Here is a 15,566-nt window from a genome sequence, read left to right on the forward strand (position 1 = left end):
GCACAAACAGTGTATATGATGGTTTCAGTTTCTCCCCATCCCTTATATGATCTTACTTGTTGAGTATAGTATTCCCAGTGAGTGTGGTTTAGATTTGCATTTCCCTCATGAGTAATGATGTTGAGGATATTCATGTGTTTATTAGCCATTTGTCTGTCTTCTTTGGAAAACTGTTGGTTCAGATCCTTAGTGTGGCCCTTATGTTTGACCCAGCTCTTGAGATTTTCTCCTGAGAAACACACATTTCACATCCGCACAAGAGGGGATATGTTCTTTTTATTAGTTTAATTTTAATTTAATTAACAAAAGGGAATATGTCCTAAGTAAGACCCCCCAATGAACACCTGAAACTGTGGGTAGTATCAAACCCAAGACCTACATACTGTTTTTTTCCTATATGTACACACTTATGGTGTGTACACACTATAGTAAGAGAGTAAGGAGAAAACTGTCTGTAGCAAATAATAAACAATTATGAGAATATACTGTAATAAAAGTTGTGTGAATGCGGTGTCTTGCAAAATATCTTCTCTTACCTTCCTCACCCTTCCTGTGATGATGTGAGACGAGGTGAGATAAGAATATCGGCTTCATGACGTAGCATCAGGCTACTATTGATCTTTTGATGATTTGTTACACTGGGGTTGACGGCAGGTCACTAAAACCGTGGACAAGGGGGGAGCGCTGTACACAGTTTTCAGGGGTTCATGACCCTCTTGATATTTCTCTGTGAGTCTGAGGATACTCACAGAAAGCCTCCGGTATAGCAGGGATTTTTCTGGGCATTTCACATGCTTGATCTTATTCATATTATCTTTGAGGGACCTCATGGGACTCATGTGAGGGTCAGATGTTCAGGAAAGTGATTTGTAAACCATTAAACAGGGTACAGCTTCGGGGGTTGCTATAGGTGCAAGCTCTGTAGGTGAGTGATAGTGAACGGCACTGGTCAGGGCATGGACGGAGGCGGGGGGCCATGTTTGAATCCTAGTGTCGCCTTTCTGAGCCATTGTGTTTTGGGGCAGTTCAACTTCTCTGACTCGGTTTTCATTTGTAAAATGGAGCTAGCAACTGACCTACTTCCCACGTCTTCTTGAGCAGTTAGCATAATAAAGTACTTCGTGTTGTGCAGGTGGGTACACAGAAAGTGCTGCAATACGTGGTTACCATGTTGCCCTGGACTGTTTGTGTCTCCCAAACTGTGTCTGTTGAAGCCCTGATCTGTGCGGTATTCGGAGGTGGAGCCTTTGGGACGTAATTTGGTCTGGAGGGTGGAGCCCTCTCGACAGGGAGGGATGCCCTTACAAGAGGGCACACGGGAGCGATGATCTCTGTCTGTTGTGTGAACATACAGTGAGAAGGCAACCACGGCAAACCATGAAGACGGCTCACACCAGAACTTGACCGTCTGGGCGCCCTGATTTGGGACTTCTGTTCTCCAGAACTGTAAGAAATAAACATCTGTAGTATAAAGCACAGGTGTATGGTATTCTGTGGTTTGTAGTAGCCCAAACTGACTAAACCAGCTGCTATTAATACTATCTTGCAGAATGAACTAGGCATATTGTAGTGGAGCAGGTTGGTCTTTGAATATGGAAATATCTTCCTTCTTTCTGGAAAAAATAGGTGTCCTCCATGGATCTTTAAAAGAACCAAGAAGTTTTTGTAAATCAAATCTTAGAATCTTAGGAAAGAGAATTTTACTCCCCTAAGAACATAAGCCCACAGTATACTTTATAGATCCTTGGTCTAGCTCAGATAATCCTCTCCAAATTTGTCACTACTGTTAGTGTGTGCTTAGAAGTGATGTAAAGAAAAAAAAAAATACAAAGCCACACCCTGCCCACTGCTTCCTCATAATCTTTGTCCTTACCTGGCCTAGAGGAACTCAGGATTCCAGGCGATTTTGCTCTGTGGCAGGAAGGTCAAGCAAGTAGGCATTGTTGTATTAAAGCAGAGAGGCATGTCCAAAAGCTTAAAATTTAAACTTTCTAAAATTTGTTAGAGTCTTTAGGCCAGCAAACTAGGAGAGAATGGTGAATCAGCCCAAGATGTTGTAGAGTGGATCTTTGCTCTTGAATGTAATAAAGAGACAAACCATTCAGGCTCTTATTTTGGTCTCCTGCGCTTGTAGCCACTGCCCTTCAGAGGGAAACCACATTCTTGAAAAGCAACTCTTAGAGTAGACAGTTTTCAGACAAAAATTGTATCTCTCTGGCTGGTGTTTGGGTTCAGCAAACGTGGAGTGTGATAGGCGATAGGTAAGTCCTCGGAGGTCCACTCCGTGGAGTCCTCTTGATGTCAGAGTCTATCTTCCAGTTTAGCTAAAGGGAGAAGCTCTGTAGGCTTCAGTCTACCAGAGAGTTCCTGAGAGTTACTGGGATGCTAGTGTCTTGGGAGTTTTGTTCTCAGACCTACAGAGTGAGTGAGTGTGTGTGTGTGTCTTGGATTTTACTGAAGAAAACATTTTCATGACACTTGTTAAAGATGGTAAGGAAGATTTTCTTCAAGGGGGGTCTGCTGCAGTGGGGGTTTTGCAGTGAGAGACGGGGCTCAACTCCTAGTACAACAACAAGTGGAGATGGATAGTTGGGGAGCGAGGTGCGGGGGGGGGGGGGTCAGTGAATGGAAAATTACAGGAGAAAAGATCAAAGCCAGAAGGATTCTTGCTAAACCAACTCAACAGGATTCTTGCTGAAGGTAGGCCAGGGTGATGAGATACGAAGGGTGGGTGGTTTTCACTTACTGACCCAGCAGATTCTTGCTAAAACTGCATTAGCGGGGCCAACTACAAGGCCCAAGGTTACGGCCTAGTCAGAAAAAGGACTCAGCTCAGGAAGAGCCTGAACCAAGTTTGGTCAAGGAGAGTGTCTTGATTGGTTTGAGGCATGAGGTGGCTAAGGCAGACTGATCCTGTTTACGTAATACAGTCACAAAATACTGTGAGCATTTGAGGGACACAGCCTTAAAAGAGAAAAGCTGCTTTTCTTTTGTTTAATCCCTTTCTTATAATTTCAAGGTCTTTCCCTTATGGATATAATATATTTCTTCCCGTTTTACAACAGCAGAAGACATACAAAAGAACTAGCCTAATGACTAAAACTCCGTGATAAGGAAAAGCTGCTCTGTAGTTTGGCTCCTTGGTGACAGAGAATGAGAAAGGCATGGTGTGGTAGTTACCTTCCCTTTTCCTTCCTGAATTGCACTGAAAGAACAGTCAGTTTCTGAACAACATTGGAATTTTGAAAATCAAGTGTAACAGCCAGAAAGAGTTGGGAAACGTCATCCTAGCAAATGGCCATTTCTCATCTGGCAGCCTCCATTTTTAGTTCTCGGCATCCCACTGACAGACTTGTGATTCTCAACTTCCAGTACCACACCATTTTATTAAAACATCATTTTTCTTACGGAATACTAGTGGAATTAGTTATTCTGGATGAGAATTCTTTTCTTCTGAAGAAAACAAAAACAAACCCGGACTTAAATCTTTTAACTTAAATTAAGATAAAAATCTTAAAGGGTTCTGTCCTTTAAATCAACTTAAACATCTCAAAGATTTTTTTTTAAGAAGTAAGCTGAAAATCTTAGATAAACATCTTAACATCAGGATATAAGAATTAGGGGAGGGAATATTCTGAACTGAGAGCTGGCAGAAATCTCTTGGAAAAGAGTCTGTCAAAATTGTACCCCGGGCAAACAAGTGTGTATACCCTCATAGATGATCATTGGTCAAATACATTTAGGGGACCAATGGATAATAATGGATTTCTTCTGGAGAGTGCACTATTTGCATATGTTTATAAAGCCACAAAACATTTTCTTTTCATCCCATGCAATATCTTTGTTCTCTAGGATATACTTAAACTCTGGTAAAGTGTTTGAATGTGTACCCAGAACTCAGGTGGACATTGGGGATTACTACAGTCAACAAGACCGTTCCCCATGTTCTGGGGCTTAGAGTATAGTTAGTCTAAATGGGTCAGGTTGTACAGTACCTGGGGGCAAACACCGAAGGCTCAGGGGCACAGGGAAGGGGATCCTGATTCAGAGAGTTTCTATGAAGGTTTTCATGTTGTCTCTCTCTCTCTTTTTTTTTTTTTAAATTTTATTTATTTATTTGAGAGAGAGAGTGTGAGAGTGGAGAGGTCAGAGGAAGAGCAGACTCCCCGCCGAGCAGGGAGCCCGATGTGGGACTCGATCCCAGGACTCCAGGATCATGACTTGAGCCGAAGGCAGTCGCTCAACCAACTGAGCCACCCAGGCGCTCCTCATGTTGTCTCTCTTGATGGCAAAAGGGGCGGAGTGGAGAATGTCCTTAGCAGAGAACAGCGTGGAAGGAGCGGGAGGCGAATGCAGAGAATTCGAAGTTGTTCGTTATATTTAGAATGTAGAGATTGAAGCAGGGAGAGGGAGCAGCTCGGATGTGGTGGGCAGTGGGCTGCACACATGGTGAAGGACTTTTAAACATTCCTCATGACCTTGGGAGAACCACTGAAAGCTTCTAGGTGAGAATGACATGTTTACTGTTTCACTTTAAGAAGGCTGGAGGCTTGGGACACCTGGGTTGGGCGTCTGCCTTTGGCTCAGGTCCTGATCCCAGGGTTCTGGGATCGAGTCCCATATGAGGCTGCGCCTGCTCTGTGGGGAGTCTTCTCCCTCTCCCTCTGCCTGCCACGCCCCCTGCTTGTACTCTTGCTTGCGCTCTCTCTGGCAAATAAATAGGTAGAATCTTAAAAACAAAAACAAAACAAAAAAAACCCTATAGACTTTACTGCAGAGAATGGATCGGAGAAGGGAAATCTGGAGGCAGAAAGACTGAAGGGAGGCCATCTAGCCAAGAATTCAGGGTGACTTTAGGATCCTGGCGATATAAATGCAGAGGTGGGCAGATGCAAGAGATATTCAAGAAATAGATACTAAGCAATAGAATCAATAGGTCGTGATGGTTGACTGGGAAGTAAGGATGGGGAGGAATGAACGATGATGCTCTGCTTTCCCACTTGAACACCTTGATATATGGTCGAGCACTTGGGGAAGGCAGGTGGGGGATAGGTTTGGTGGGGGAAACAAGGGATGCAGACATGGACAGGTTACTTTGAAGTAGCATAATCCTTTGTTCCCTTTTAAACCTGGTGAGGTCACTAAGGTGGGTTTTATATATCCCGCCGCCAAATTGCATACCGTGCATGGACTGCCATAGTCAATAGGTGACAAAAACAGCCCCCCCCCCACCTTGTCCCCATACCTCCTTCTGTCCTTTCTCTGCTGTAACCCATGACTTCTCAAAGATGTGACTTCCATAGATAACAATCAGCAAACCAGTACCCTCTTCTCTGAAGTCCTTTGAAGTCTTCTGGTCGTCAGTTGTCTTGCTGCTATTCAAATTTTCATATATTTTCAAAGTTCTCTCAGAAATACTTTATAACTTCTCAACATTAAAGCCATTTTGGATGCTTGAGATTCTTGTTCCTCAGGCAAGTGTGTTTTTCAGTATTTTATTTTATTTTACAGCTATTTTTAAATCGAAGGAATCTGGTCACTTCAAATTTTTATTTGGAAGGAAGTTGAGTATTAATAATAAAAAATACTGTATACAGTGTATCCTCAGTGTATACACAGTATATTCTCTAATATTTTCTCTAGTTTCTCTAGTATTCTCTACAGTGTAGTCTCTAACATTTAAGAGTTATTAGTAACTCAAACCTTTTTTTAAAAATTTTTTAAAAATTTATTTAACAGGCAGAGATCACAAGTAGGTAGAGAGGCAGGCAGAGAGAGAGAGAGGGAAGCAGGCTCCCTGCTGAGCAGAGGACCTGATGTAGGACTCGATCCCAGGACCCCAAGATCATGACCTGAGCCAAAGGCAGTGGCTTAACCCACTGAGCCACACGGATGCCCCTCAAACCTTTTGCTTATAAATTGGCATATCTTCAATGGAGGGCAACATGGCAGTATTTGAATTCACTCAGACATTTTACTGGTAGGTTTTTATCTGATAGATACACATGTACGTGAAAGCTATGGTGTACGGATTTTAGCTAAATAAATTATGAGACTTCCATACAAAGGGATACCGGTCAGCCCCCCAAAGAATGAAGGAACTCTATGTGTACAAATATATAAGAATGTCCAAATTGTTAGTGAAGAAAAAGCAAGGTGCACGACAATGTGTATAATATACCTCTATGTAAAATATTATTTTTTGGTATATGCTTATAAATGCATAGATTATCTTCGGAAGAACACATAACGAAGTGTAACAGGTTCCTTTGGGGAAGGGAAGTGGGATGTCTGGAATACAGGGGTAGGAGGAAGAGTTCATTTCTCCCTGTATCATCTACTATTCCTTGTCAATGTTATACCCCTTTCAAAGTTATCTGTTAAAAAAAAAAAATGTTGCTGAGTCCTGGCTTAGGTGTTCTACAAGTGACAGAGTGAAGGCTTACAATACAAGGACCAACACTATAGTAAATCTTGTTTGTTTTTTGCCATGTGGCAGTTAGGCACACAGTCGTAAAAGGTTTACCTGAAGTGATTATAATTAATTCTTTTTAAAAATAAAAGTGCCTATTTCTAGGTGTATCTAAAGGAATGAAGAATTTGTAGCTGGACAGGTGGAAGTTTGTCTGACAACCTCTGGGGGTCAGTCACCCAGGAAGAAAAAGATTTCTCGAGTTTGCCGATAGAGATTTCTGACAGGCTGGCAAAGAAAGTGCATTTACTCTATACCTTGCCCTGGCAGTCCAACCGCCCAGTGATCTCTAGTTACATTTGCTCTTACACTTTACTCTGAATTCTTATTTGCTTAGTGTGGGTGTCTGCAGACCCATAGAGGAACACATTTTTAGGTTAGTGTATCCGGGACATCCTTGGAATATTGCGGGGCAGTTTGCTCCGAAGCCTACCCAATGGGATCCTACTGGCGTTCCCCGTCTGTCTTAACTTGGGTGGATCCTCTGTTGAGAGAGTATCCCTATGCTTTGTGATTCGTAGAACGTATGGTGTATGGCGTATTGTGCTGTTTACTGTGAAGGGCTAGTAATGAAAAGGGAAAGTACAATTGCACAGGCTTATCTTCTGCCTCCCATCTTCTCCCTTGATAAGAGGGGCAAAGGAAAATGCTGAGGTTTGCAGCCTTCGGGGTGTCACGGGCTGACTTCTGATCCGTACATATGTAATGGGGTCTTGGGCAAAATTAAAAGAAGGAGGGGCACCTGGGTGGCTCAGTAGGTTAAAGCCTCTGCCTTCAGCTCAGGCCATGATCCCAGGGTCCTGGGGTAGAGCCCTGCATCGGGCTCTCTGCTCAGCAGGGAGCCTGCTTCCCCCTCTCTCTCTGCCTGCATCTCTGCCTACTTATGATCTCTGTCTGTCAAATAAATAAAATAAAATCTTTAAAAAAATCCTTTAAAAAAAATTAAAGGAAGAAACGTTTGTCACCCTCTCCTTGCCTCTATCAGGAGAGGAAGCATTTTCTTCCAGGTTGAGCCTTCCTCCTCTGCTGTTCATACCTTTTTTTCACCTAACCCCTACCCCCACCCCCAGAAGTCTCTAAAGTCATTCTCTCTTGTATTTTCTCCCTTTATTGACTTCTCTCTTACCTACAAACAAGGTCTAGGCCTTCTCAACATAATATAAGGGTTCTTTCAACTTTGCCTCTTAAACATCTTGCAGAAGAGCTCCAGAATTGGTGTTTGGTAGAACCTGCTCCTCTTCCATTAAGAGGTAGTAATAATTGTACCCCTCCCACAGTAGTGAATATTACTGTAGCTAAAGCACATAAAGCACTTAGCACACCTTTGGCAGATACACAAGGCTTACACACTTGATGGCTTTTGCTTGATATTGTTGAGTTAGTGGCTGTTCTTAATACTGTTTTTTTTTTAATAGAGTTTATTCTATGTTTTTATATATTTTTTTAAAGTAGGCCTCACACCCACCGTGGAGCCCAATGTAGGGCTTGAACTCCTAACCCTGAGATTAAGACCTGAGGTCAAGAGATTGAGTCTGACACTTAATCAACTGAACCACTCATGTGCCCCTGCAACTATTTCCTAAATCTCTCTCAATCTGCTCAGTGATCATGGCCAAAATTGCCATTCTGCTTCCTTCTTTCCTTCCTTCCTTCCCTACTTCCTTTGATTTTATTTATTTGGCAGAGAGAGAACAAGCAGGGGGAATGAGAGGGAGAAGCAGGCTGCCTGTCTTGGGGCTTGATCCCAGGACCCTGAGACCATGACCCTAGCCAAAGGAAGACACCCAACTGACCGAGCCACTCAGGTGCCTCTCTCCTTATTTTCTTGTCAGTATTAAACTTCTTGGCTTTTCTTTGAAACCTCCTACTTTCATAATCACATTTAAAAAATTTTTTTATTTAAGAGAGAAACTTGCTCTCTTCTCTACTTCAGGTATCATGTCACCATCCGGTTAGTAACTCTTTGTTTGTTATCCCCTGAACTCTTTTGCACCGCATGTTTAGCTGTTTCCAAAAGTTCTTGGCTCTTTCATTTTCTCTGTTCTCTCTTCCCCAGTGACCTCATGGCTTTTACCAGAAGTGTTCTCTGAATTCTCCTCCAGGCTGAAATCTCTGCATTTCTAACCCCTGTGGCATTCTCTCACCACCTCCTAAAACCTTTGTCATCTTTCAAGGACTTTCCTAAGTCTCTTGTCCTCCTTGAAACCTTCCAGATACCTGCAGGCAGAGGGATTTCTGCTTCCAAGGAGCCCCACATACTTTTTTTCTCCTTTGGTGTAGGTCTTCAGGACACAGTTTTACTTATTTTATTAGTATAATATATACCAACCAAAGTATTTTTGAATGAATGAATGAATAAATGAATGAATGATGCTATTATTCTTAGAGATACTGATATTTTAAAGGAAGAATGGATAAACAGATAAAATATATGCTACCTATGGGTTCTCAAGGGCTGATCTCCCACTTATACTGCAGTGACATCTTTGGGATGGGGAATTTGGTAGGCACTAAAGTCAACCATACAGTTAGAAATGAATACAGTTATCAAAATATCTTTCAAAAGTATCTCCATTGCTCATAAAGTATCATATGTGAAGATTTGATCTCTAATTGATTTCTCTATGTTGAAAAAAAAAGATAAAACCTTTATGAATATTAATATTTTTCATGAAAAGTATATATATTAACTAATAGGTAAACAGATTTATTACTGTTACTTAAAATGGGGCGCCTAGGTGGCTCAGTGGGTTAAGCCTCTGCCTTTGGCTCAGGTCATGATCTCAGGGTCCTGGGATCAAGCCCCACATTGGGCTCTCTGCTCTGCGTGTAGCCTGCTTCCCCCCCCCACCTGCCTCTCTGCTTGCTTGTGATCTCTCTCTTTGTCAAATAAATGAATGAATAAAAATCTTTAAAAAAAAATGAGCTAATGAGTAAATATCTTAAGAAGTCCCAGTTCTGAATTCTGGTACATAAAGGTTGGTAGAAATTCTCCTAAAAATGAAAGTTTTTTGGAGGTCCTTGGTAATGAATATGAAGGGGTTCCAAGCTCCAAAAGTTTTGAGAACTGATGCTCTTGGGAATTGTGTACTTCTGAACTTAAAATCATATTGATCACACTTAGTTTTTTTTTTTTCTCCTTCTTCTCACACTTCTTTTACCTCTTATTTACTCCTTTAGCAAAAATTTTAAATTCGTCCAAGTTAAATGTGTGGTATGTGTCTCTGCTGAACTTCAGGAAGTGAAATCCTATTGCAATGTTCTTTCTGCTGTGCTGCACATATATAAACCTTACTATGGATGATCTGAATAAAATTTCCTTTAATCTGTAATTCCAAATAAAGGTGTTCTTGTCCCATAGTATAGTGGGTTTCCAAAAAGTCAATTATTTAAGAGGATAGCTTCACTAATAACAACACTTGTAAAAGAGTTTAGCTTTACTTCAAGAAAAGGCTTTTTAGACTGTGTAGCTCACTCAGATGAAGTTCTAATCAAGTTTTAGATAATTTAACAGGAAATTTGGAGCATAATTTAAGACCATCTGGGTACATGGGTACTCAGGGATATTTTGCTACTTGGAAATTGGAGAACACTGATTGTGTTAGAGGATTCCTTTTCCTTTGGTGCCCTGGTTCTTGGTCATATCCCTTCAAAGAATGAAGAGGTAGACCAGACGGAGAGTGGTGGGCAGCAAAGCAAAGGTTATTGAGCGATAGGCACAAAGCTCCTGGAAAGGGAGGGGAACTGAGAAGGTTGCCACCATTGTTTCTAAGTCTAGGGGTTTTTATGGGCTTGTTGTCAGGCTGCTTTAATTTGATGAACCTTCCATGAGCCTCTCACCCAGTCAGCTTTTTATCGTGTATGTGTCATGTTCTGTCATGTGGGAACGAGTAGAGGCCTCCTTCCACGGGGATGTAAAATCTTTCCAAGGGTGGTTTCCTCTTAGGGAAGGGGCCCTTGTCCCTAGCTGCCTTTCTTCCAATTATCCTTCATTAATTGCATCTGATTTGAAAATATTAACAGATTAGAGCAGATTAGAGTAGTTACGTAACAAATAGGCCCGGCATTCAGTTAAATTCTGTGTGTTACTATCCAGGGACAGCTGTAAAGAATACACATAAATGAACTTCTATATCTTTTCTCTTTTTAACAAAATGATTTAACATGATCAGAGATTATAAACATTTTATTTGCATGTTGTATTCCCCCAGGGAACTGGATAAAGCTGAAGCCTGTGTGACAACAGAGGAAAGGATGTCCTAATTGTGTTAGTGCTGACATAATGGGGACTTTCACCAGTTTGGGAAGGGGCAGGATTGAGTAAGACATCAGTTTAGTGTGAACCTTTATGATATGCTCTATTTGGCTGGTCACTGTTGAGTTCTTCCGATTCCCCATTAGGCCCCGTGGAGAATTCATAAATGTTTTACTCGTGGGCTTATGAGTTTATATAACAGAGACGTTCGTTCTGAAGTTCTAAATGCCTTTGCTTGACAAGACAGGAAATGAAAATGTCAGCTAAAGAGGAGAACTGGCATTTTAGGAGATTTTGAGTTATTTAATTGACATTCCATTTTTAATGATGCTACCAAAATAACAAAAACAAAAAAACCCCAATCATTACCAGTAAAAATAGTGCTCACTTTTTTCTACTTGAAAAGGAGAAAACATGTAAGATTATTTTTTATGAAGTTTACCTAAATGCTGCCTGCTGGAAAGAGTACTCATTGAAAGTGAGATCAACTTGTGGCCCTGATAACGAACCAGATCCTTGGGTTTAGGTTATTACAGGTTTGCCCGAGACCGTTAATCTTGGATCGAAGGAGTCAGATGAACTATCCCTGTAGGACGTGGCCAGAACCCCACAGGAGACCCTGAGTGGACTCTTCTGGTAGATGGACTTTCTTTGTCCTGAAGCAGTGCCCCTGAGCCAAGAGGTGGCGCAAGTCCGTCCACCTGTGATTGACTTTGAAGAGGCCCTTGCTCCAGAGGAGAAGCTGTATAGAGGAGACGCCCGATGTCCATCTGGAGTCTGAAAACACTGCTTCTCTGCTTGGTCTGTTTTGGTGCCTCCCTGTGTATTGTAGATTCAAGATAACTAATCCAACTCTTTATCCTAACGTAGATTATGATAACTTTAAGAGAAAAACAACTGTTGTGCAATTAAGCATTGTTCGTGCTATGATATGTAGAAGATAGTGTGTGGGAAACATAAAAAGGGGAGTAAGTAGTCTGCTTCACTTGGAAAAGTATTTGTTATACATTAGATTTTTTTTTTAAGTACAAAAGAATTTTAAAAAAGAAAACAAAGGACCGATAATCTGTGCAACCCCTCACCCCCGATCACCCAGCCCTCTGGATATTAAAAAAGCAATTCATGCATACTTGTAGGATTTTTTTTTTTTTTAATTAAGGAATAACTCTAAAACTATGCCTTCTCAGAGATTCCCCTGAGAGAGAATCTCTTCTCTGGAAGATCTGAAAGCCATAGTATAGAAAACTTTCAGGGAGGGGAAGGATTTGTTTTTGGACATTTCTGTGCTGTTGGCTACCCTCACCTCAGGCCTGGGATTGTAAGTAAAATCTGATTATGTTATAGGGTGAGCAACACACTGAGCCTGAGACCCACAGTTTCCCTTTTATGCCCTCTGCCTTTCCCTCCTCCGAATAATAATGACAGTCAGCAAGCACCTCCCCTCACTCTGCGGTGTGGGGTGTGTATGTGTGTGTGTGTGTGTGTGTGTATGTGTGTATACACATGTATACATACAAATATCTATATAATGTATATACGTTATATAGAGATACATTATATTTTATACACACACACAGACACACACACACCCAGCTTTGTAAGCTGCCGTGATGGCAGCAGAAATGGCATAATCTCCACTGTCAACCACAATTCATGACCATTTTCTGCTCCAGGTGGTAGAAGCCAGCTTACTGGGCATTTGTCCTCAACAGATTTGGGCTATTGAATTAAAACCAACAAGCATTTGGTTTCTAGTTGCTCTCTGTTGTCCTAAACATGGGAGACTTTTCTACATGTGCTTTAGAATATATTGAAAAGACTACCACAATGAGGTGGGGGGGGGGAGTAAGATTCAAAATTGGCAATTGTCTGAAACTCTTTCAAATTCGGCCTGCTTTTCTTTTCCTGTAGTATTGAGATAAGATCCGAGAGTTGCCGAAGCAGAGTTTCCATGTTCTTATTATGGCTCAGGCTTCCTGTTTACACCTTTGAAGGGAAAATTGTATTCGTGGATTCCTGAAGTTCTAGTCTAGGTGTGTTCATTTTGTTGTTCATTCAGTAATGATTGGGCCAGGCCCTGGAGCAGCAGAAGTGACTGGCACAGGGCCTGTGGGCGCTGGAGTCCAGTGGGGAAAGTGGACCTGTAGAAGTCATTCATTTCTAGTATGAGAGGTCCCAGGAGGAGGATTTGGAGGTCAGGAAGTATTTTTTAGGAAAAAAAAATACATCAAAGTTAAGTTCCCTGACCACCCACCGAAACCTAATTTTTTTTCTTTTTGAAATACTAATAATAATAGCTAAGCTTTATAGCCTTAGTAAGTCCCAGGGAGAATTCTAAGTCTTTAATTTATCTATTCCTTTCAACAGAGCTATGAGGTATTATTATTGCTATTATCTCCATTTTTAACATATAAGCAAACAGACATGAAGAAATTAGTTTGCTCAGATAGTCCTACCGAATGTCTAGTCTTATAAAGAAATGAATGACAGCACAGCCTGCTTAATTTGTGTCCTATATGAGAGACCCGTTTTTGAGATTTTAATTTATTTTTTATTTATTTTTAAGTAATTTTTATTTATTTGTTTGACAGAGCACAAGCAGGCAGAGTAGCAGGTAGAGGGAGGGTAAGAAGCAGGTTCCCAGTGAGCAGAGAGCCTGATGTGGTCTTCCATCCCTTTCAGACCATGATCCGAGCTGAAGGCAGCCACTTGACCAACTGAGCTACCCAGGCGTCCCTGGAGCTCCTTTTTAATAGTTAATTTGTGTACATGCAGTTTAATGATACCAATTCATTATCTGTTTCCTTCTTTGTATTCCAAGTTCCATCAGAGCCAACATCTTGTCTTACCTGCCGTAGTATTCCCAGCGTGCAGCTTGGCCTCTCCAGTATATTGGTTGAATAAATTCAGCATGAAGAGCTCTTTGAGAACATACTAATTCCCCTGTCACCCTTTTCTCAGTGCTTTTCAAAAATTAGGGACTTAATTAATCTTGGCAGAATGAATAAATGAAATTGTTAGTTTTTGAAGAGGGGATAGGGCTTACCAATTCCAAAAGATTGTGTTATTTTCTTATTATAATAAGTAGATTTTGAGTTTACTTTGTTTAGTTCATTCCAAGTTCTGTGACTCTCATTTTTTCCAACTTTGTATGTTTTCAGTGCTTTCCCAATTTAGCAAATGTCTTTTAAAAAACTGCTGACTATGCAAAAGGTTAAGAGGTAGAATGATTTTAAGATAAACTGAGTTTGATTTGGGAAGTTTTCCTTGTTTATAGTTATGTTCAAAATGCACAGGAACCAATAAGTCAGTGCCCCTCCCCCCTTTTTGCTTAACAAGATCTGGGTTCTGGTTTATATACAGTTATATTCAGTAGTCAACACTTAGGTTTAAGGTTGGTGAATATTGAACAAAATCCATGAGTTTAATATTAAAGTATACAGAGGATTCCGTAACTGCCTCATTTATAATTGTGGGAGAAGAAAAACTTTGCTCTTTTAGGTTTGATGGCTGGGTCTGTGAAGTAAACTGACAAGATACCCAAGTTTATTAATTTTTAATATTGTGGTCATGACAGCATCCCAGAAAAACAGAAGTAAATACCCCAGAGATGATGATATTTGGGAATTTATATACTCTCTTAATAGGGGAAGGGCTGGGAGATGTAGGCAATTTCAAAGAGAGTAAATGATTTTTAGAAAAGGTGAAGGGGATCCTAGAAGACAAGGTGGGAGATACGGTAGTTAGTGACCAGGTTTGTCTGGGTGCGGTGTTGACTTCTCCTCCCTTCTCTTGAGATAAGAGTCCTTTTGGGCTGATAAAACTCCCAGGGATTTATGACAGTTGAGATCCTCTTGGAAGATCTGTCTTTAGGCAGATACCGAGAGTTCAGAGGAAGCCTCTCACTGCATCTGCTGTTTTTCAAGTGCCTCAAAATCACAGCTGAAAATCCCCTCTACGCCAAAGCAGCATGTTATAGGGCGGCATGTCCTGAACATCTGGCACCTGAGGACGGTGTGATAAGGAGGTGGCACAGCTGGGACACAGATCGATTTGTAAGCCCTTGTCTGATGCCGGGCATTCCCTGGGACTGTAGGACGAGAACAGGTGTCCGAGGCGGGCACTGCCCTGCCATGGAGCTTAAGAAGGCCCCCTTACAGGTTCCCGTGCACCACCCTTTCGCCACTGCTGTAACACCTGTGTGTAAAAAGTTGTATCTGTATTTATATTTTTACACCACACAGAGCTAAAATATTTTCATGTTATAAGAAGGCCAAGCTCATCCGTTGGTTGGGGTGTATTGTGGGTCAAGGCTCCTCTGCTTCTGGACTTCTGCTTATGGAAGAGCTTGGCTATGACTTGTATGACTTGTATCATTAAGGGGATGAGCAAGGACCAGTGTCCCACCTGGATTCACGAAGGGTCGGGGTGGTGCAGATTAAAGCAGCACAGTCTATAGTAAGCCATGCTTACAGAATGTGTATCAGGTTGTCTATCCAGTTAGGAGGTAAACTGAGGCAAACTGTAATGACGAGAAATCGAATTTATTCCATAGGAGGGAAAGAATTACAATTCAGGAAAACACTGGGGCAAGCTACATGGGAGTCCATTGAAGGCTTGGGGTGGTTTATATTTACCGGCGAGGAGTGTGAAGAGGGGAAAGTCCAGCTAGGGTCCAGGCTGTAAGCTCACTGGCTTGAGGATGGAGAGAGATTCTTGGCAAATGTTCGCTGCTCAGGAGGTAAGTCTCAGTCTTCTGGAAATAAGGCATTTACTGGAAATCAGTGTTTCAGTTTTTTAAGTTCTCTTCTGCTGAGGGTACATGTGTGAGATTCTACT

General features: G+C 41.5%; 1 protein-coding gene across 7 annotated transcripts in view; it reads left to right on the forward strand.

Annotated features, from left to right (window-relative positions):
* TRPM6 (transient receptor potential cation channel subfamily M member 6) overlaps window positions 1–15,566 on the forward strand; it is a 165,313-nt gene that overhangs the window by 30,910 nt on the left and 118,837 nt on the right. For 5 of the 7 annotated variants that reach the window (XM_044265879.1, XM_044265880.1, XM_044265883.1 and 2 more), the window contains exon 1: window positions 14,989–15,468. The exons of the other annotated variants lie outside the window; for them this stretch is intronic. In XM_044265879.1, coding sequence (XP_044121814.1) covers window positions 15,430–15,468 — 39 coding nt within the window. In that variant the 5' untranslated portion in view covers window positions 14,989–15,429. Of the gene's footprint in view, window positions 1–14,988; window positions 15,469–15,566 lie in introns of those variants that run through there. 7 annotated transcript variants of the gene reach the window in all.

This window comes from Neovison vison, chromosome 9 (assembly GCF_020171115.1).
Source record: "Neovison vison isolate M4711 chromosome 9, ASM_NN_V1, whole genome shotgun sequence".
Classification (NCBI taxonomy): domain Eukaryota; kingdom Metazoa; phylum Chordata; class Mammalia; order Carnivora; family Mustelidae; genus Neogale; species Neogale vison.